Source organism: Pipistrellus kuhlii, unplaced genomic scaffold (genome assembly GCF_014108245.1).
Source record: "Pipistrellus kuhlii isolate mPipKuh1 unplaced genomic scaffold, mPipKuh1.p scaffold_m20_p_4, whole genome shotgun sequence".
Lineage (NCBI taxonomy): Eukaryota > Metazoa > Chordata > Mammalia > Chiroptera > Vespertilionidae > Pipistrellus > Pipistrellus kuhlii.
The window spans coordinates 21,952,068-21,975,032 of NW_023425540.1; the positions used below are offsets into that span (position 1 = coordinate 21,952,068).

The 22,965-nt window shown below is 44.7% G+C and overlaps 1 protein-coding gene and 2 long non-coding RNA genes across 10 annotated transcripts in view; 1 reads left to right on the top strand and 2 right to left on the bottom strand.

The window, feature by feature from the left end:
- The window catches only part of PDZD2 (PDZ domain containing 2), a 310,856-nt gene extending 299,102 nt beyond the window's left edge, over positions 1 to 11,754 (top strand). For 6 of the 7 annotated variants that reach the window (XM_036410194.2, XM_036410193.2, XM_036410196.2 and 3 more), the window contains 6 exons: positions 236 to 4,136; positions 4,807 to 4,924; positions 7,633 to 7,734; positions 8,389 to 8,664; positions 9,377 to 9,512; positions 11,014 to 11,754. In XM_036410194.2, the coding sequence (XP_036266087.1) occupies positions 236 to 4,136; positions 4,807 to 4,924; positions 7,633 to 7,734; positions 8,389 to 8,664; positions 9,377 to 9,512; positions 11,014 to 11,180 (4,700 nt within the window). In that variant the 3' untranslated portion in view covers positions 11,181 to 11,754. The remainder of the gene's footprint in view (positions 1 to 235; positions 4,137 to 4,806; positions 4,925 to 7,632; positions 7,735 to 8,388; positions 8,665 to 9,376; positions 9,513 to 11,013) is intronic. The other variant, XM_045571556.1, reaches the window with a different exon arrangement.
- LOC123651196 lies at positions 6,547 to 9,370 on the bottom strand. Its single transcript, XR_006739737.1, has 2 exons — positions 8,747 to 9,370; positions 6,547 to 7,850 (listed from the first exon to the last, which is right to left on the bottom strand). It is a non-coding gene; the product is annotated as an uncharacterized LOC123651196 (long non-coding RNA).
- A 506-nt stretch (positions 11,755 to 12,260) lies between the features above and the next one.
- LOC118703337 lies at positions 12,261 to 21,747 on the bottom strand. Of its 2 annotated transcripts, XR_006739734.1 has the most exons (4): positions 21,301 to 21,747; positions 21,133 to 21,210; positions 20,234 to 20,313; positions 12,261 to 12,648 (listed from the first exon to the last, which is right to left on the bottom strand). It is a non-coding gene; the product is annotated as an uncharacterized LOC118703337 (long non-coding RNA). The 2 variants fall into 2 exon arrangements; XR_006739735.1 differs by lacking the exon at positions 20,234 to 20,313.
- Between the last annotated feature and the right edge of the window lie 1,218 nt (positions 21,748 to 22,965).

The window sequence follows — 22,965 nt, forward strand, 5'->3', positions numbered from 1 at the left end:
ATTTCTATTTCATCGATGTTTCTAATTCTCCCTTCCTCTCTGTAAAAAATCAATTAAAAAAAAAAAAGTACATGAGACACGTGAGCACAAGGACTGCCTGCCTGTGGAATGTCTTTCTGAAAAAAACAAAAAGACAGATTGCTTACAGTTTTCCATTTTTTACTTTATTTTTCTTCTCACATTTCCCCCTTTTTCTCCCCTCCCACCCTACCTTCTGTTTACCTTCTTGATACAGGACTGGACGGCTACCCAGACATCATCTCTTCCCCAAGACAGGAGGAGGCTGCTCACTTGGATCCCAGCAAGACATCCATGGACACAGGACATGGGAGGCGGCCTGGGGACCCCAGAGAGCCAGTGCCGCCCAGGGCCCCCAAATCTGAGGACAGACGTCAGGGCAGCCCTGCTCGGGTCCACAGCACCTCCCCAGGGAAGACAGCAGGGTCTCATCCCCCAGAAACCAGCAGGCCCGACACCACCAGCAAGGCAGCCGCCCCTGGGGAAGCAGGGCCTGGGGAGGAGGGAGCGCCTGCAGCCAGCACTGTCCTGTCACCAGCCCTCTGCACAGGCCTGGACCACAGCCACGCTCCGCCAATGGCAGGGACCCTTGTGCCTGCACCTTCCCAGGAGGCTGCTGGGTTCGAGGGAACAGACTCCGAGCCTGGGAAGGCACTGCAGGCCAGCCACTCCTGGACATCACCCACTGACCGGGCTACGGGGGTGTGTGGTGGTGCCTCGGGGTACCACTGCCCTGAGACCAATGCAGACAGATGCTTCAAGGAGCAGGATGCCTCAGAAGGAAGACTTCCGGCTCTGGACAGAGGGCACCGAGCGAGGCTGGAGGGCAGTGCTCAGGGTCAGCTGCCCACCGGAGCTGCAGGAGGAAGCACCTGCCCAGCTGAGCCAGCCACCAGGAGCCAGGCCCCTACCCCCAGGAGGGCCTGGGAGGCGTGCCAACCCCCTCTGCCCCCCTGGACCGCCCAGCCTTCTGTTTTGGATTCAGTTAATCCTGACAAACATTTTACTGTGAACAAAAGCTTTCTGAGCAACTACTCTAGAAATCTCAGCAGTTTTCACGAGGACAGTGCGTCCCCGTCGGGCCCTGGTGACGGCACGGAGCTCTCTCTCTCCTCCATGTACGGGGACGCCGAGGACTCGTCCTCTGACCCCGAGTCGCTCCCCGATGCCCCGCGAGCTCGCAGCAGGGACACCCGGTCACCCGCTCGTTCCCGTGGGTCTTCTCACAGGGAAGACACTACGGAATCGGAGGAGGAGCAAATCGAAATCTATTCCTCAGGGGGTTTCCCCACCCCAACCTCGATGGCGGGGCCCGTGCCCGCCCAGGAGGCGCCCTGCCCTGTGCCAGTCGGAGGCCTGTCCAGGAGGCACGGCGCTCTGGGGGAGGCCGTGGGAAGTCCAGGAGACAGAGCCTGCCTCCGGCCGGGCGCCTTGTGCCCTCCCAGCCCGAGCTCTGCCCAGCCGTCTCCCCTCGGGAGCAGAAGCGCTCAGGGGCCTGAACCTCCCACGGGCCCACAGCTTCCACAGCCCGGGGGGGCCCAGGAAAGCCACCAGCCCTCCGCAGCCGCCCGGCGTCTGCCCAGCGCCCCGGTCACCCTCTGCGCTCCTGGCATGGTGAATGGCTTGGGACATGACTTGGTGGATGGCGAAACCACAAATGAGAAACAAGAAACCAGTGTGACCACAACTGACAGCGCGGGGGCCCCCGAGAACGGGGAGCGTGCCCTGGCCCACCTGCTCGGCTCCGAAAGCCCAGACCCGGAGGACACGCTGCAGAAACCAAAACTGGCCTCCAGGAGGCCCATCATGGCCTGGTTCAAAGACATCAATAAGAGCAGCCAGGGTGCTCCCGTGCAGAGCAGGACAGACAAGGGGCAGCCCGCCGTGCCGGCCACCAGCCCTGACGCCAAAAGCCACAGAAAGGGAGCTGCTGGGCTGAACAGCCCTGCTCAGCTGAAGCTGAATCTTGAAAATAAAGACCCCCCGAAAAGAAGCTCAGCGGAGACCGTTTTAAGCAACGGCCAGAAACCCAAGTCCGGCCCCAAGCTGAAGAGGCTGAGCAGCAAGAGCAAAAGCAGAGGCAGCGCCGAGGCCCCTGCTGCGGCCACGCCGAAGGCCGGCGGGATGGACCCCAGGAGGTCCCTGGTCTCCCCCCAGGCCGCCCACAAAACGCTCTCTAAGGCGGCGTCACCCCGGTCCCACGGGGCTGACCATGAGGAGGGGCCCAGCAGGAACGCCGCGGCCACTGCCTGGTCTCCCCAGTGTGGGCCGGAGAGCAAGCCGCCCCCCGCCGCCTCGGGGTCCCTGAGGCTGTCAGCCTCCGACACGAGCATCAGGCCCCCCGCCTCGCCCCTCACCTCCCCCAGGGCTCTTCCTGAGCCAGGCGCGGGCAGCAGGCTCCACACGTCTGTGCACCCCGGACCCGACAGAGGCAGCCCGGCCGCCCCCAGACCGAAGTGCGGGCCGGAGCACAAGGCGGCCTCGGGGACGGGGGCCGGCGCCCCGAGGAGCAGCGCGCCCACAGCAGCGGGCCGGCGGGAGCCCCCGCCTCCCCGGCAGGGCCAGCAGCTCGCGGCCAGCCTGACGTCTGCGGTACCAGAAGCGGCCCAGCCTGGGGTGACCGGTGACAAAGGAAGCAAAACAGCTGCTAACGATCCCCCCGAAAGAACCAACCAGCTGAAGATAGTGGAAATTTCTTCGGAAAGGATGCCGAAGAGTGCGTGTGGGGACGTGCCAGCCGAAAAAGGCAGATCGGGAGGGTTCGGGACCCAGAGCAATGGTGGTCCGAAGGGTGAACTTGGACTCGGCCACCAGCCAGTGGAATTGTCCCCAAACCACGCGCCTGCACGGGCGTCCCGCGCCTCCCCGGTGGAGCCGGAATCACTGCGCTCGTGCAGCGTGGCAAAGCTGGCCGCCGCCTCCCCGGGGAGGCCGAGCCAGGCGCCAGGCTCCCCGGAGATGCCCCAGAGCAGCACAGCGGCGGCCACAGCGCCGGAGGAGCACCCCTATTTCACGCCGAGGCCGGCCACCAGGACCTACTCCATGCCGGCCCAGTTCTCCAGCCATTTCGGACGGGAAGGGCCTTCCCTGCACAGCCCGGGGCGCTGCCCCCGGGACGGCCAGGTCCCTGGGCCAAGCGGCCTGGAGGCCAAGGGGTGCCGAGGCGGAGCTCTTGGCCTGGTGAATGGACCGGGACCGGGACCCGGCATCTACAGTGTGAAGCCCCTGCAGGAGATGTCCAGGGCCCTCCCAGCCACCGGCGCAGGGGACGTCCTTTCGGTGCAGGACCCGAGCTGCCTCGTCACCGACAAAATCCGAGTCACCAGAAGACACTACCTGGAGCAGCAGTGGCCCCATGGATCTACCTCTTTCTTCTCGGTGAAGCAAAGGATCAAGTCCTTCGAGAACCTGGCCCACGCAGACCGGTCCCCGGCCAAGTCCGGGGCTTCCGCGTTTTTGTCCGTGAGCTCCAAGCCTCCCATCGGGAGACGGTCCTCCGGCAGCGTCGTTTCGGGGAGCCTCAGCCACCCTGGCGACCTGGCGGCGAGGTCTCTGCGACGCAGCCTGAGCTCCTGCAGCGAAAGCCAGGGCGAAGCCAGCACCCTCATCCCCCAGATGACCAAGTCCCCATCCAGCATGACGCTGACAGTCCCCCGGCATCACCCGCCGGAGGCCAGGAACAAGGGCCCCGACGTCGACCCGAAGCCATCGCCCAGTCCTTCCGGAATCCCCGCCCCGATGGCGACCCAGGCCTCTCCCACCAAGAAGAACAAGTCCTCCGTGCGCCACGCCCAGCCCTCCCCCGTGTCCCGCTCCAAGCTCCAGGAGCTGAGGGCCTTGAGCATGCCTGACCTCGACAAGCTCTGCAGTGAGGACTTCCCCGCAGGGCCCACGGCGGTGCTCTTCAAGACAGAGCTGGAGGTCGTGCCCAGGAGGTCCCTCGGCTCCCCTGCCGGGGGCCTCAACGGGGCCACTGCTCTTTTGTGTCCTGTGCAGGGGGCGGACAGGGCTTGTCCAGGAGGAAGCAGGCCTAAAGCCAGTGAGCCTGGGGCACCCAGTTCAGCCAATGTGAGTGACACCAATCGGGATCTGCCCTCTGGAAAAAGCTGGTCAGTTAAGTAAGTATCTATCATTTTATTATTATTATTCACTAGTTTTAAGATTAATAGAAAAGTTTCAAAGATAATGCAGTTTCCATGCACCACTCACTCAGCTCTTCCTAACGTTAGCATCTTATACTACCATCATCCATTGGTCAAAATAAGTTAATACTGGAACACAATTAACTCAACTATAGACTTGATCCAGACGTCACTGAATAAATCCAAAAAAAGTCCTTGTTTGCTCCAGCATCCAGCCCAGGATAGCATTATCAGGAATAGCCCCCTTGTTTTCAATACCATTACAGAAACACGGTGCCTGCAGGGGGATGTGTTTGCCCAAATGTTGTGCTCAGTAGAGGCTTCTCGGTAGGGAAATGCTCAGAGATGGTGGTGGACGGGGCTGCGCCTCAGGGAAGAATTGGGACCTGTGAAGGTGACTGCAATTAAACGGGAAATCAATAACATCTAAAAACATTTCATTTGAGCCTATACATTGTGCATTTTTTAAATTAACAACTTTCATTTACCACATTGGTCCCTTAACTTCTTGGGGGAATCCCTGAATCCACAGCTATTTCCATTGAAAATACAATACAATCTAAAGGAGATCGTTTTAAATGCATCATTACAAAATAGAGAAACTGCTTTTTCTTTAATATTCTCCTAATGTGTTTATATTATTTAGTTTGGATCAACTTCTACTCTCCGTGGGGGACCAGCAAAGATTGCAGACTGTCTTGTCATCGGCGAGGTCGAAATCTACTATCCTGACTCTCATGCAGGAAGCGAAAGCACAATCAGAGGTGAGTGAAATGGAAAGGACATGGAGACACAAACTGCTGCCACGTCAGTGCCCAGGCACAGCCATGCACTCAGAGGTTCGTGAGCCCTTCTCCAGGTCTCCTGTTGTGAGCTCACAGCCCAATCTCACTTGCAGTCTGCTTTAGAAGCTAAACCTTGTCTTGAATTTTGAGGTGCCACATTGGTGCAGTTGTTCATTTACTTCCCCAGTGGGGACTAGTTACTGACCTCCCCACCCCACCCTGTATTTTGAGCTCTCTCTGCAGACAAACTCCAAACAGAATGAGGCATCTGGGAACTGGTTGGGAATGACTAGGTGGACATAAACTACCTGTCACAGGCGCCACCTGCTGGGGAGATGAGTTAATGCCTTGTGGTTTTGTCCTGGCCCAGAGTATAAAGAGTTTCTGAAGCCTGGGTTTCCAGATAGTCATTACAAATAAAGTTTTTCAATAAAATGGATGTAACAGTAACAGCAACAAATGAAACCAGGGGGTTCCTATCTAGAATACTTTTTGGGACTATCCACAGAGATTCGAACCCTAAGAAATGAAAATGAAAAGTAAGTACGGGTAATTTTCCTTGAGTGGTAATGTACCTGGGTCACTGGTATCATCTGAAATTCTAACACTAGAAGGGCTGTGACGCTGGCCTGCTGGCCTCCAATGAGGAGCCAGCCAGAGGGAGAGGAGGTGGGATGAGACCATTGACGCTTTCGGCCTCTCCTGGTTCTCGGCCCACTGGTTTGGGTCTGTGCAGCCAAGAAACACAGTGAGACATTTAACATTTTTCACTTTCACTTAAAGGGTCTCATCTATTGTCTCCTTCCTCCTTCAACTTGTAAGCAAGCATTTTGCACGTGGAAACTCTCTGATTTCCAGTCAAGGTCTTTTTAAAAAATATGTATTTTATTGATTTTTTTTACAGAGAGGAAGGGAGAGGGATGAGTCAGACACATCGATCAGCTGCCTCCTGCACACCCCCCACTGGGGATGTGCCCGCAACCAAGGTACATGCCCGTGACTGGAATCTCGAACCTGGGACCTTTGAGTCCGCAGGCTAATGCTCTATCCACTGAGCCAAACCGGTTAGGGCAGATCATGCTTATTTTCATCAACATGCAGCTGTCTGTTGGTTCCGGGCAAGCACAGATGTCCTCACTCTGCCATCTTTAGACCAGAAGCTTCCTGCATTGCTTTTTCTCAATGAGTATATGGTGTGTAGGTGCTGAAAATGGAAGTGTACAGAACAGATTCTTGTGACCTTCTGAGGGTGCTATGAGAAACTAGAGTAAAAAACAAGCCCTGGTCTTCTGGTTTCTAGAGAGCTAAATCTTGAGGAGCCCCTGATGGTGATTTTAGCTTTTCTGATGCACTGCTTAGCTTCTTAGAGGCAAAATCTGGCCTGACAATCGATCAGCTTCAGTACGCTGTGAATAATTTGAATAAATTAAAGCTTTGGAGATAATGTGTCCTGGGACACAGGAGAGTTCCATTTTCAAGTACTGTCTCTTTGCTCCAACAATACATTTAAATAGAAGCCGCACTATTTCACCACCAAACGTTACCTCTGAGCAGCTGCATGGAGCTCTTCTGTCAGGCCTCATCTCCCATTTTTCTTGGGAAAGCCGTCATCATTCTCTCCAGTGAATGGTGTCTGAGCACACGTGGTCGAATTTGCCCATAACGTGGAAATCCCAACCCCCAAAAAGTTCTGCAGGTCATTCTGTTGTTAGTTCATTCAAACCAAGACTACATATGCTGCTTTAGAGAAATGTAAAATGACTAAGATTGGTTCTATGAGAGAAGTCATAAGGCCTAAACACTTTTCAAATATTGGGTTCCTTTCCCAGCACAATACAGAGGTGGTTTTCTCTTCTAACTTTTTCACTCTTGTCAAAGCAATCCTTAAAGGTTATTAGATTCTTCCTCTATTGCTGTGTTTGAGAGCACCTCAAATTGATGGATTATATATCACTTGATGGGAAACCCAGCAGATCTTTAAAACGTGAGTCATCTCTAGCGTGTGGGTGGAAGAACTGAAAATTCAGTATAATTAGCCCAGCTCATTTTTTTATTTTAAAATCTCTTAGCAAGGTATCTTTAGATCAATGCTTGAAACACAGGACAATCTTTTGTTACTTAACCTCAGAACACTGCTAAAAATGTCCAATAGAGGAGTTGACAGCTTTCATGTACTCTAAATATTGTGACATACTTTATATACTTTTAAACATACTTTGTATTTGATGAGTACTAGTTCACTGACTGCATGTGGAATCGAGTGAACTGAGCATGGGAGGCGCAGGGCATAGAACACCTGGCCTCAGCGTGCTTTTTCCTGGCTCTTGGCACTTAACGCATCTCCCTTTGCTGCTGAACTATAGACATAACTGTAGAATAAAGAATTCCCTTCATGATCAAATTTGGGAGGACACCATTTGGACAGACTGGCTTCTAAAGTGTCCCATCCATACCTTCCTTCCCGTGGTTCTGTAGCCACAGGCTGGACCCTCGAAAACCTGTAAAGGCACCACCCGGGAGCATAGGACAGGGGAGTCATGGCTCCTCTAGTTCACACCCTGTAACAGCTCCTGAGGAACCACTGGGTTTCGTGGGATAGACTGCAGCACTCGGGGGGGTTGTGTCTGTACTCATTTGTACCTCTTGGCACAGGGAATATACTTTTTCCTTCTGTTTCTTCTCAATAGAATAAAGAAGATGTCTGCTTCATAGTCTTGACTAAGAAAGAAGGCTCGGGTCTGGGATTCAGCGTGGCAGGAGGGACAGATGTGGAGCCAAATGCCATTGTGGTGAGTGAGGATGTGGAGAAGCTCTCGGGAAAGTCATGCTGAAGCAATTCTGAGTTCGATCAGGACAAAATTCCCGTCAGTGAGTTCACAGGTTGCTGGAGTTGGTTCACAGCCACCTGAACAAAAGGAGGAAAAGCAGTACATAATATTTCCATTGACAGATAAGCTTTTTCAGACACTGCTGACTGATGGACAGGCTCAGTGACCTATTAGGTGCCAATACACATAAACACAATTATGCATAGCCCCGAATTCACCTAAATATTTTGTTTGTTCAGAAAGACATTAGAATTAACTGGCCAAACCTGCTTTTGCTTATGAAATTACTTCTTAAGAACCACTACGTTTAAATTTTGCATCACTCAGGGCCTGGAAGATCATTAGGGAGATGCCACCTTCCCTGGACAAGGTCAGGTCCTGTTCCTCTTTGTAGTGTTACTGCCCCATGGAGTGTTAGGCACATATCAGACATGATGCTGGGCACTGACATTTGTCATTCCGCCCCTCACTGAATGTGTTTTTAATATAAAACGAAGTGTTTGCATGACTTGGGAAATCTGCCATTAGAACGTTCCTTTAATGCAGGCCTGCAGTTACCCCTTTGCTTTTCTGGAAATCATAAATGACTTTGGCTTTGTCCTGTCTTTGTCCCAGGTCCATAGGTTATTTTCTCAGGGGGCAGCTTTTCTGGAAGGGACTATGAACCGAGGGGATTTCCTCCTGTCAGTCAATGGTGCCTCACTGGCTGGCTTGGCCCATGGGGATGTCCTGAAGGTTCTGCACCAGGCACAGCTGCACAAAGATGTCCTCATTGTCATCAAGAAAGGAAATGACCAGCCTAGGCCCTCCACCAGGCAGGAGCCACACACAGCCAATGGGAAGAGCTCGCTGTCCAGAGACACCATCTCCCTGGAGCCTGGAATGGGTAAGACACCTCCTCACCAGCCAGCAGGATGTGAGCAGCTGGCAGCATAGACTTGGGCTGAACACCAAGGAAAATAATGGTGATTACCTTATTAGCTGGGTCAGAGAAATTAAACATAGCGAAGTCGTGTTTGCAAAAGCCATGTTACAAGTAACTTATTTAAAAACCCAGTAATTAAAGACATACTATAGAAGACTTAAAATGACCATTTGACAGCTTCTCTCAAAGTCGTAAGGAAGCCCTTTTGAATTTCCATCCTCTTAGGATTTAAGCAGCTGGTAAGTGAAACAAGAAGCCCTTGTTCAGGGGACTGAAACGTGAGAGAAGCTCCAGGCTGAGCTTTGTCCTCGGAACATCCAGAAAGAAGGGTGTTTAAAGACAGTTGCTGCACACTGTCGTCCCAGGCTCTGCAGGAAGCCACATTAAGCACTGAGTCAGAATGGGCACTGCTTCTTTAGCACAGGCTGGGTCCCACGTGGGACTTCAGCTTTCACAGAGAAATGCACCGATGGGGGGGGGGGGGGGGGGCCTTTGGAGATTTCTGCTTGATCATAAAGGCACGCTCCATGCTTAGAACAGAGGTGCAGTTACTGCAGGAACACAGCCAGGAGGGGAGACCAACCCTAATACTGGTCTCAAATGTTGTCATCGGCACTTCAAGGTAAATGGGACACAGCAGGAGGTAATGAGTGTCCTGTTGTCTCCATCTTCACTGCAGGGAGAAGAGGAACTGCACAGGACGCTCTGTGCGTTGAAGTGTTGAAGACCTCGGCTGGGCTGGGATTGAGCCTGGATGGAGGAAAATCATCCATGTCTGGGGATGGGCCCCTGTTCATTAAGAGGGTGTACAAAGGTAATGTTCCAGAAAAAACAATCTGCCATCCACTTCTATTTCTGTGAGTCAGTGCCCCTTCCATAAATGTTTTTCATGCTTTAGTAGGGGCCCAGTGGACGAATCCATGCACAATAAAAGGAACTGTGGGCCATTGTGGTAGGCACAGGGGCAGATCGTGCCCCACCAGCCCCTACCATGTGCTGATGGCGCGGAGTAATTGGGGCCAGCACCAGCAGCGGGTGCAAGCAGCGGCTGCTGCCCCAGTTACCCTCAGGAGCCGTCACACCCATTGATGGCGCTGAGCACTTGGGACCCGTGCTGGGCACCGCAGCAGGTGCCAGTGCCAGGTGGGACCTCAGTGTACAGGAGCGAAGAATATTCAGTAACCACCAGGCAGTTGCCCATCCCGTCATGGCCAACGCCAGCCATGTTCTGCACACACCCCTTGGTGGTCAGCACCAATTTTGTTCCACCATACAGTCTATTTGCTTATTAGCCTTTTATTACATAAGATAGGGTTAATGTGTGTTAACTGTTGTTTTTTACACGTATTCACTCATGTCATCCACATGACAATCCTATCATAAAGCTACTATAACGCACCTAAGGTCACAAGTACCAGGCATGTGCCCCCGACTTCTACACTGTATCTCTGACTCCATGTTCACATCAGATCAGCCAGTCAGGAGCACTTAACACATTGTGGACAGCTCACGCGAATTCTGGCTTCATATTACAGTGTTTTATAAAGATCATACTTTAAAAAGATATTAAGCTTGTAAGAACATGTAATAAGTAACTGCAAAATGCAATGGGTATTTAATTTTAAAGCATGCCTGTAATATTTATGTAAAACGTTTTTTCGTTCAATAGAAACTTACCTGGCCACTGGGTAAAGCTAGCAATAAAACTACTGGTCCGCAATGTGTTAAGATTGCAATTTCCAGACTACAACAAAGTGAAATGGGAGGGAGCGGTAGTCTCTTCATGAACTTAAACCAACAATAATTTGTGTGTATATATCTTATTTAATGTAACACTCATACTGTTAGTATTAAATTTAGTAATAAAACAGCACTAATATTTAATACACTAATTGTTAGCATTCTTATTAAAAATTAGTATTAGGTTGTATTATACTAAAGACAGTATCTTTAGTATAAAGGAAAACCATAAAATCATTTTTGTAGCTACTTCATAACTGTAATTTTGCTACTGTTATCTGTTTTCTGATGGTCTTAGGCTCCACTGCCTTAAGGTATCCCAGCTAATTTGAATATTATCTCTCTCTCTCTCTCATATATATATATATTCTTTTTTTTTTTGAAATATCTTCTCAGCTGCTTAGATTTGGCATAGGAAGGGTTACAGATTTGAATTTTTATAGTCAGGTTTCATCTTATGGGTCTCTCTCCTAAGACTGTAAACAGATTTTTCTCACTGATGGTTTTAGCTTACTTGGACTTCATTGAGAATACCCTGGAAGTACCAAGCCCTCATTCTGTATTTACTCTCACAGGTGGTGCAGCTGAACAGGCTGGAACAATAGAAGCTGGGGATGAAATCCTTGCCATTAACGGAAAACCCCTGGTTGGGCTCATGCACTTCGATGCCTGGAATATTATGAAGTCTGTCCCGGAGGGACCTGTGCAGTTAGTAATTAGAAAGCATAGGAATTCTTCCTGAAATGAGTAGTGACACTCACATTTTTTATAAAAATCTCCTTTTCTCTGTTCCCTTCGTATTTCAGCAAGTCAGAAGGACGTCTTGAAACAGCAGAAAAACACTTGTCGGCAAGGACTGTAAAAATCCACATTTTTACTAACAGATGATGTTCGACTCTGGAAGCCGAAGCCTGACCTGGAACACCTAGGCCAGGAGGGTTCGTTTTGTTTTGGTACCTGTCCCCCACCTTTCGCTGTTACTAATGGGGATATAAGACGTGGCAGGGTGCCTTCTTTCATTTCAAACATTGAGTTAGACCTTCACTTATTTGGCCACCTCTTCCCAACACCCCAATCCTGGCCATTGGGGAGCCTACACAGGCTGAGGGGCAACACAAATGTCATGACTAAACGGACTCTAGTTTTTTATAATTTTGTAAGTAAATACCAATGCTTTAAGTACATTCAATGGACAGAACTATAGGTCTGTATGTTACCCTGAAAAGATAAGACTTTAAAATATAATAATAATCAACTTATGACCTAATGGTTAGGCTGAGCTCAGGAATTATCCAAAAATGAAAAAATGAAATACAGAAAGTGGTATATTTTAGTGAGTGTAAAGTGCAATATATGGCTGCAGAGTTCAACTCAGTGGATTACTGATCACAGTGAAGTGTTGGTCATGGTCTAAAAGTGTCAATCATAAGGCTGTTTTACAGAAACGATAAACTGTACTAAATAGCCATGAACTTGTTGCTTAAAATGAGCAGAAAGTTCCAGCTCGGAAAGCACCTTGTATCTAGCTTGACTAAGTGCTTGAATTCAAGACTGGTCAACATAAAAGCAGGCAAAAATATCAGTCACTGGGTTTCCATTTCTATATTTTATTTACTCTAACAGTAATTTAACCCTTTGTACTCCGAACCATTCTGGACATTGGCTACCAGCTACTCGACGCTACTTTGCGGCGGACACGTGCTTTGAATTAACTCAATTCCCCGTAATCACTAATAAACTGCAATGTCCCCCTGAGAGGGGACATCCGAGTGATATGCTAGAATTCCGATGTACCCTAAGAGGGACAGCGGAGTGCAAAGGGTTAAATTTTTAGAAACCAATTATCTTTTTAGTATCCTTCGATTTATAAACATAGGCATTATATTTACCATCCAAAAAAGAGGATCTTAGAGGACTGTTTGTTATGTCTCTCCCCCTCCCTCCCTCCCTCCCAACAAGCTTACAAAATGTACTGTTTCTAAGCATTGAATCTTATGACATATCTCTGCAGTGACTGAAACTTTTGCTGTTTTTGTTTTGCAAATTATTCCTTTTGCCAAAACCGTTTCCCTGCAGAAGACCATTGTAACTCATGCTGCTTGTGAAACTTGTCCCAGCTGCTCTCCTTTCGAAGCATGAATTTTGTAGGTGCTGTTCCTTGCTACAAAATTGGCTTTTCTCCCCTCATACTTCAAACCTTCATCAGCTTCCTTTACCAAAATGAAGGAGGAAAGTGAGTCACTTTGAAGGTAAAGGAGCAGTACTATGTAGTTACAACTCAGATCCTCGGGGGGGCACACACTAGCTGACTGAGTCCAGGGAATACAGGTGACACTGTGTATCTGTGCACATGATGACACTAAAGTTTTATGTTGAGCTTCTTTCAAAAACTATAGCTTGAGTTTATGGCTTAGAGAGAACACAGGTCATTATACCCCAGGGATCATGGAAGTACTTGAGCTGTCACTTTGTGCATCATTTTCCTGAGTGATAAATCCCAGTAAACCTCTCTGGAGTTGCCCAAAGAGGTCTCAGATGGAAGTGAAATATCTGATTGGTGTGAGCCCAGATTTCTCACATTTTAAAAGGTTCTATAAAATAAAACATAGTACAGGAATTAGCTAGAAAGACCTGATTAATTTAGCTTCTACTTTCACTACAATTCCAGGTAAGATACTATAGAAAGTCAGTACAAGGTGCATGCTAGATTGTTTTTTAAGTCTCTCGGGTCAATTTTGTGGTTTCTGTTTTCTTGACATGCAACTATTTGAAATCAACACTGAAAACTGTTTTTTGCCTCTACTCTTCCAGCTGTGCCTCTTTAGAAACAGTCTTCTGTGAGCAGGCAGGAATTTCTAGAGCAATGGGATGGTCTCCTCCTGAGAGTCCCTGATCCTCACTCAAATCTGAGGAGTGCAAGGGTAGACACCTCTGGCTCATTAAAATATGTTAAAGTCATCAGCCATTTCTACTAGATGTTGCCAGAATGGTTCCCTGGCTAACGGTTGGACAATAAGGGAGGAAGCAAAACTGTTTTTGACCCTAAGATAGATATTTATCTTCAGTGTTCAGGCATGACTAGTATTTCTAATTAGTCTAATAAACTCCCATACTTCCTGAAGTGAACACTAATGGTATTATCCTACTAAGACTTTCATTGTTTGTTTTGGTTTTTTAACTGGTCATTCACAATAGGCTGTAAGGCTAAGTATGTAACATGTAAATCGTAGTTGCAAGGACCATGAAGGTTGAGTTTCACTTATGTTCTACCAGACACATCTCATTTGACTTTATGGTTGACTTAACTGGCACCATGCCTGTTGTTTGATATAATTATTTATGTAAAATAAAATGCCTTATATTATTAAAAATTAAGTGCAATAATATGAAATAGCCTGTACATTTTTAAATGTTGCCAAGTTATGTAAACCCACATCTCTGTAAACAACTTTTTTAAGTAATTTAAAAAAAATAAACACTCTGCTTATTACTTGTTTTTCTAGTTCTGCAACTACAGAATAACTTACCAAGGTAGTAAATGTTTATTTTTACCCAAATGGGTGAAAGGTACAAAGGCAACAGAACTCAAGTCAACCACTCTTTCCTACAACCACACTCAGAATCTCACACAATCCAAACTGTTCTACCTCTGAAATTTTAAATCAAATATCCACACTTTCACCTCTTGACCTTCCAGATTGCACTACCTTTCTTCCCCCTACTGCCTCTTGTCTTCAATTTCAACAAGCCCTGTCACTTTTTCTTCCCATCAGAGCCTGGTCTTCATTCTCAGATCTATTCAGACTACACCCCATGGTGAGCACAACAATCCCCATCCAGCCCACAGGCTCAGCTCCCTTGCCCCAACAAAATCCCACTTCTTGGTTCTTATATACCATTTCCTGGAGAAAATACCACAATCACTCAAAATAATGCTGCTATAAACTCAAGATTTCCAACCTCAACTGGACTCTTATTGCTACTGGCAGAAGTTTCCTTGTCAGTTTTTTCTCTCATTCTTCACAATTACCAAGTTCTTTTTCTCAAAACCCTGACCCATTATTATACCCGTTTAAGTCAGGAATATACTCAGAAAAGATGTTCACTAAGTTGAACAACAATGCTACATTTTTAAAAAAGCTATAAATAGTGGAAAGAAACAAATGTATCAATTTGTACATGTAAAGTCAAACACATCAATGTAAAAATGATTAAAATATTATAATTTAGTAAGGTGGCTATCAAAAAGTATTCACCAAAACAAGAGCTTACCTAAATAACCAACAGAACATATGGAAAAATATATTTAACCTTAGTTGGCCAGGACTGGCAAACCTAAACACAAACATTCTATTAAGAGACATTAAAAAAGGTTTTAAACTCGAACAAATGGGAGATACAGCTTATTCGTGAATAGAATAACTCAATACTACTAGTATAAAGATTTCAATTCTCCCCAGAATAGTCTATAAATATAATGTAAGTCCAACCATACCTCAGAAGAATTTTTTAACCTGACAAAATTATTCTAAGTTCCATTTGGTAGGATAAACATGTAAAATAGCCAGAATAATTTTGAAAGCATTGTAGGAGGGAGATAGCACTATTACAACATTATCAGAAACTACTATAATTAAAATAGTGCTCTTCTTCCATGCAAACCACCAGAAAAAGAGCCAAATACATGTATATATAGTATTTCTAAATTAAAAGAAAATTCAAAGGTAACATTCTAAATTGATGGCAGAAAACGTAAGATTATTCAATAGCTTGTTTTGGAGAAATTAACTATTTGGGGGTAGGTGGGTGTGAAAGCTGGATCATTACAACCAAATATATCCCTGACAACCAAATAAAATTGCAGAGTAGTCAGTTTTAAAAGCAAGAAAGGAAAACAAATCTAAACAGCCAAATTCAATGCTTTAATCATAAAGTGAGTATGATCAATTAAGAAGCTATAAAGCCACAGACTCATTTTTTAAACAAACTTCTAGGCACTATTCCAGCAGATTTAGGCAAGATAGCAGTACAATGACCTAGCTTTTTAATCTCCATCCCACCCATTCCCTACTAACACCACACAAATACAGAGAGCAACTAGTATTGGAAAACTTCGGTAAACATCTGTAACAGAACTCATTGTGAAAGTAACCCCAAGGTCACCAAAATGTAAAAGTGGGTGGGAACAAACTACCAAAAAGACAAATTTCATATCAGATCTGTGCAAGGCCAAGTAGAAGGAAGCAACAGGGCATCTTAGAGCCCTGAGACACCCCAACTCCCCATCCCATAATCAACAGGAATTCTGAGGAGCAACTGGGCAGCAGCTGAAACTGGAATTTTTCAACTAGTGAAAAAATATGAGCAAGTGTGTGAGGTCCCTGATGAAGGTAGAGAGGACTGATGCATGTTATGCACACTCAAAATCAACCTGCCAGTTCCTCAGACTAAGGAGAAACTATAGGAACAGAATCCAAATTGAGCAGGACAAGAACAGAGGTCCAGATGAACAAGGCCCAGATAAGGGGGTCAGAGTCAGATCTCAGAAAGTAAACTGCTATATTTTTTTACACTAGACCAGAAGAGAGAGGTCAGAGAATAAGTACAGTTAGAAAAACTACCCTGACCCACTTGTCCTTTCTAACAGAACAGGAAAGGTAATTCCATGTACAAATGGGCAACAGAAGATAATCTAGGTCAAATCCCACACAAAGAAAAAAAGAATAAGGAGCAAATACACCCCTATGACAACAAAACACATCAGAGACATGCTAGGAGACAAATGATAACTATAACAATAGTTCAACATGAATTAAAATACATCAAGAAAATGACCGAAAAATATGAATAATATTAACAAAAATTAGAAAATGTCTTAAAATTGGGCATTAAAATTCAAGGGAAGAACTTAGAAAAGATTAAATTAAAAAGATTATTCACAGTGACTAACAATAATTTCTGAAATATATTATAGTGGCAACCATACTTTGATAAAAACTGCAGTTTGAATTTTAACCCTTCTAGTTTGGCTCTTGCACCTGATTAAACATGGGGGTGGAGGGGAGAGACTATTTACCTTAGCTTTCAGGCGGAGACTTGGAGGCTAAGGCAATTTTCCCTTGCCTAGGACCAGGACCACAGATTAATTCCCACTAACTCAGTAACCTTCAGAGATAGAAACTGTAGATAACCTCTGAGCTCTGCTTCTGTGTTATTAGCTATCGCAAGACAGGGCCACATTCCAATGTCCAACAGGATGTGACTAGCAACTACCCTGCAGGCTGACCCGTCTTTAGAATGTAGTCTTTAGGATTTAGAATTTAGAACAAAGGAAAATTCCTGTGGTTTGAACCTTTAAAAGGGGCTGCCTACCCCTGAAACGGTGCAGTTGTGTGGAGACCAGCTGCCTGTGGTGCTCTCGCGTCTGTCCTGGCCAGATATTTCAATACATCTTTGCCTGTTTTTAATTAATCATCAGCCTCCAGTGGTCTTATTTCGAACCCAGGATTCGACCCCACAACAATTTCTTAAAATCAAAAGGGTGAAATGTTTAAAGATCAGTGATAAAAGAAACCAAGCAAAACTGACAAATAACGAAGATATACAATAGCAGTCCCCAAAGAAGAACACCTAATCAAGGGAACAGAACAAACACTGAAAGCTTCAATTTTCCTGAAATTGAGGATAAAAAGACTTGACATGGACACTACATACTGAAAGAACACCGTGCTATTCCAGGACAACCCAGACCAGACACACTGTAGTAGCACTGGGGGGAAATTGGGGAAGAAATCCCGTGGGCTTCAAGCAAAAAGAATAGGCATTTATGGGGAGAAGAAAATCATTTCTGAACCAGATTGTTGACAGTATGCCTTATGCCAAAAAGAAAATATGATACTTTAAGAAAAAGACTGTGACCCAAGAATTTTATCCAGACAAACTGACTTTCAAATAAAGGCTGCAGATACACTGTCGTCATCATACAGAAACGCATGGAGTGTTTGCTCACAAGCCCTTTCTGAAGAAACAAACAAATGAGCAAAGTTGGAAGTTGCCCATTGCCTTCAGGAGTCCAGAAGGCTGGTCAACCTTGAGGCTCTGGCAAGGGTCAGAGCCAGGCACCCACTGTCTACTTGAGACACAGGGAGCTGAAGAAACTTCCACCTTAAGTCTTCTGTCAATCCTAGCTGATGGCCTACCATCCAGCTGTTAGTGGAAATTGCCTAAGGGCTATAGGTGGATCCCAAATCTGAATAAAAGGGATCACAAGGCCAGAGCAAAGCGGTGTCCTTCCTCTTGGCCCCCAATATTCCCAAGTTTATATTTTCTTGTCTGGTCTCTTTCATTTGTGTGCAGCCTCCTTTAGAACCTGAACCCTGAACCATGCGGGACGTGGGGGGGGGGAAGGGGGGGGGAGAACGACACTTGCAGAGCAAGACAACCAAAATGACTGGAGTGTTTCCCAAACTTCTGACATATGTGTACCCCTTCTATAATTTTCATAACGCTGAGAACGTAGAATTAGGCGCAGCTAAGCACGGTGCAGTGCATATCCCCACCAAACTCCAGTGCAACACGTACCCCCCACACACCAAACTCTTCCCGTACCCCTGGGGGTACGCGTACCACACTGATATAGAAATGACGGTGAGCATTGAGTATGTGTTTATTTAAAAAGTTAAGATTAAGGTAAGTTAAAGGGAGAAACTCTGTTGTAAAAAGTGTTCTTATAATGCAATACAACATAATTACAAAAAGTGGCAGCACTGAATTATACACTAAAAAATGGTTGAAATGGTAAGTTTTATGTATATTGTACCACAATTAAAAGGTGAGGAGCCCTAGCCAGTTTGGCTGAGTGCTGAACTTGGCCTTTGAACTGAAGGGTCCCAGGTTCGATTCGGGTTAAGGGCACATACCTTGGTTGCATGCTTAACTGCTGACCCTAGTAGGGGCACATGTGGGAGGCAACCAATCAATATGTCTCTCTCACATCAATGGTTTTCTCTCTCGGTCTCTCCTCCTCCCTTCCATGCTCTCTAAAAAAAACACAATGGATGCCTGATTGGTGTGGCTTAGTGGATGAGCACTGACCAGGAGGTCACAGTTTAATTCCCAATCAGGGCACATGCCCAGGTTGCAGGCTTGATGCCCAGGGGGCTTGCAGGAGGCAGCCAATTGATGATTCTCATCATTGATGTTTCTCTCTCTTCCTCTTTGAAATAAAATTATATTAAAAGGGGGTGGGGGAATACCTCTTAAGTTTACATTGATACTTTCTTTTCTTTTTAAATTTTTTTTTATTGATTTAGAGAGGAAGGGAGAGGGAGACAGAAATTATCAATGATGAGATAATCATTGATTGGCTGCCTCCAGCACATCCCCTATTAGAGATCAAGCTTGTAACCTGGGCATGTACCCTTGACTGGAATCAAACTGGCACCACTCAGTCCACAGGCTGATGCTCTACCTACTGAGCAAGACAAGATAAGGCTACATTGATACTTTCTATTCAAATTTAGAACTACAAGATTTTTCTATCTTCTATCTTAAAGCTGTATCTTCATTTTTCCATATAGAGAATCCTGGTTCTCATAAAGAAAACTGATGGAAAAAAAACCCCACAATGTTTATTTCAATAAGTCATAATACTTAAAAAACCAAATCAGTAACCTTTGGAAACCACTGAGGAATCAACTTGATTTTGAAAATTGGTAAATAAAATGTAGAATGTATCCTACCTTTCCTCTACAAACTACTAAAAGGTAATAAAGGTAAGGTGAAGTTTCTCTTTATAGAAAAACTTCAGCTCATGAAGAAATGATAAGAATTAAACCATCACCAGTTAGCAACCCCAGTAAACACAGGACCTAGTAAGGACTGGACAGAAAGTCTGCTAACATCATAAAAGTAGAAATATTATACATTTCCTGATAAAACACACATCACCGATGAAACTATGTTGCCTAACAAACAAACCTGAATCTGACAAAGCCTCTAGATCTAATTATCAATTCTTGGGAAGTAGAAAAGTCAGAGAGATACATTAGATTACTTGTAGATGCAATCAGGAAAATCCAGACTTTGGGAAACTCTCAGGACAGTGATTCAATTTCATCAATGAATACTTTATAAGGGAAAAAAACAAGATGATGTGGGAGGGGAGGAGTAAGGGGACAAAGGTGAGGGGTGGGACCTATAAATTAGGATAAATTCAAAATCACCAAGTGAAAAACGAAACTAAACAGAATAAAATTATTAGAGATGCACACTGGCTGGGACCAGATTATAACTGGAAGGAAGTCTTGAGCAATTTCTGGATAAGTTGACAAGTTCTAGCTTCTGAGCTGAGTGATAGCTGAAAACATATTTGCCTTAAAATAATTCATTAGCCTACAATTTGTTTATATGATCTTCCATTGTATTTTAATCATAAAAACTATGAATGCTTATATGCACATGTATTCATAAGTTATATAATACATGTTTATGTGATTTTTAAAAAAATATAGTTTATTGATTTTTCACAGAGAGGAAGGGAAAGGGATAGAGAGCTAGAAACATCAATAAGAAAGATACATCGACCAGCTTACCTCATGCACAACCCCCATCGGGGATGTGCCCGCAACCAATGTACATGTCCTTGACCAGAATCAAACCTGGGACCTTTCAGTCCACAGACCAACGCTCTATCCACTGAGCCAAACCGGTTACAGCTGTTTATGTGATTTTTATACTTGTTGTTGTATTTAATCATACCTCCCCAAAACTTTATAGTATATACATATCCTAAACCCGAATACTAAGCAGATGTCATTAGCAGGATAATTAAGGTCTCCACAGATTCCATGCTGAACAGTGCACCTTACACTTTACTGAATGTTAAAAAAAAAACGAAAAAAAAACTTAAACACCAATTCCAAAGGCTGGAGAAACAAACAGTACCACAGGGTTAATAGCCATAATATAGTAAAAGTCCTGATGAATCAATACTTAAAAAGATGCCCATTAGAACAATGGATAAAGAACACAAACAGGTTAAGTCAGAGAGAAAAATACAAACTATCTTTAAAAGTTTTATAAATAAAGACAGTAAATAACCAACACCCCAATAACTAAAACAAGTTGACAATTATCCATTAACTTGGCCAGGATGTAGGGAAATCAGCATTCATATTACTGGTGCACGTGTATGTTAACATCAATCTTATAAATCAATTTTGCTTTACCTTTTATATTTTTCAGACATGCCGTTCAAGTAAACTCATGTCTATTAATTCCTCCTACAGAAGTCAGACAAATATAAAGACATATGTACATTAAAATACTGTTGGCAATAATGAAAAAACATGAGATTAATCCAAATGTCCATTAATGGAGATTTATCTAAGTTATAAAATGAAGCCAAAAATGATTAAAAAGAATGATGTGTGTTTATTCTGAAAGCTCTCCACAATATAAGAAAAATAAATTGCACAACAGTATATGATGATGCTACTGGAAAAATTGCACAACAATAGTCTATCAGAAGTAAACACCCATGTAATTCTAGTATTGGGCTGAGAAAGTATACATATCAACATTTAACCATGTTACCATCCACACCCCTTCAAAGGATAGCCTGCAAGTTTATGAATATTAATACTACCTTACTGGTACTATTAAAGAATATATGACATTTGTGCAGAACTTACAAGAGCCAGGTATATTATTCTGGAACCTGATGGGCTGTGATGAATTGGAATTTACCTTAGACTGTCAGTCATCTTGACCTGAAAGAAAGTGAAATGGAACGTTATCTGACAATATATAATAACTGCATACAAGATGGAGAGTTACATTGAATTTCATAAAATAAATACCTCACCGACTTGTGACTGGTGGTTTCCATGCTCCTGGGGCAATAGTCGTCATGCAGGGATGTCATTACTTATTGGCCCAACCATCAAGACATCAGCCTCTCTCTTTCCTTTGGGTATGACCAAATTCAAAGGTTTGTTATACTGGAAAAGAATATTATACCCATCTATTCACAAACAATGGGAAGAACTGAGTGATGGAATGTGTTGAGAGACCACTGGGCAATCCTGCTTCAGGCAATCCAAGGACTTTCTTGGCCATTTGACACCTGGCAATGCTTTTTTTCTCTTAAGAACATATAGGATTATTCAACTTTTTCATCCCCCCCCAAAATAGTGTGTTATACCAAGATATAGTAATAAAGCAGAGATGTCCCTTTATCATTGTAGTTTGCATAAGTGTGAGAACTTTTTGCATGCATGCTATTGTTTTTTGTCTGTTAGAAAAAAAGAAGCCCTCGCCGAAACCGGTTTGTCAGCCTGCGGACTGAAAGGTCCCAGGTTCGATTCTGGTCAAGGGCATGTACTTTGGTTGTGGGCACATCCCCAGTAGGGGGTGTGCAAGAGACAGCTGATGATTCTCATCAATGTTTCTAACTCTCTATCACTCTCTCTTCCTCTCTGTAAAAAAATCAATAAAATATATATTTTTTAAAAAAGAAAAAGAAAAAAAAAGCCCTCTCCTAGTGCCCAAATAAGAAAGGATAAACTATAGTGGAATGCTATTACTATCATTCAATCATTTGAGGACTTAAAGCTAAAATACTTACCAGATCGTGTAAGATTGGGAATATCATCCTCTCTAGGCCTGTTCTTCAATAAATGAAGGTAGTTCTTAGGGTTTGGGGAGGTCAAAACGATATATAAAATATTTAGTAGGCACAAAATGTGTATTCAGTAAGTTTCCTTTCTCCCTTTGGTAAGATTTTTCCAGATCTGATTATTTTAAGGAATACATCTCAATTCAACAATATATGAAATTAAAACAAAACACAGCAACTAATTCTTTGCACATTAGACCTTTCTACACGTTTTCTATTAAAATTCATTTTAATGATTTTTGGATCTGAAGGCTTTTTAAAAAGTGGCATAAGTACTGCTTCTACCACACTGAGTAATTTATTCCCATGGAGCCACGCCATTCGTGCTGTACAGAGGACTGTGAGCAGCAGCATTTTACAGGAGAAAGGAGTTGTAGATATAAGCTTGCCCTCCAGGTAGTACTATGTTTTCTCTCTGAATACAGAAACAGGTGCTGAAGTTGGGGCCACACACAGGTAGAGCTGGTATGTACTCTGCTGGGAGGACACATTGGCAGAAGTTCAGGCAGGCCTTTCCCTTGCCTGAGATGGAGTTTATTTTAATGGACAGAAAATCTGTCTTTTCTCATCTCTTAAAATAAGGACTGGAAACTACTGCCCATGGCCAGCTGCCAGTTTCTGTAACTAAGAATTTATTAGAACACAGCCCGGCCCATTTATTTACATTATCTATGGCAACCTTCACTCAGCAGAATTGGGTAGTTGCAATAGCCACCATATGTAGCCTAAAGCCTAAAATATTTACTATCTGACCTTGGAATAAAACACCTACTACTCCAGCTGGGTGGTTCAGTTGGTTGGAATGTTATTTTCTACATCAAAAAAGCTACAGGTTTGATTCCTGGTC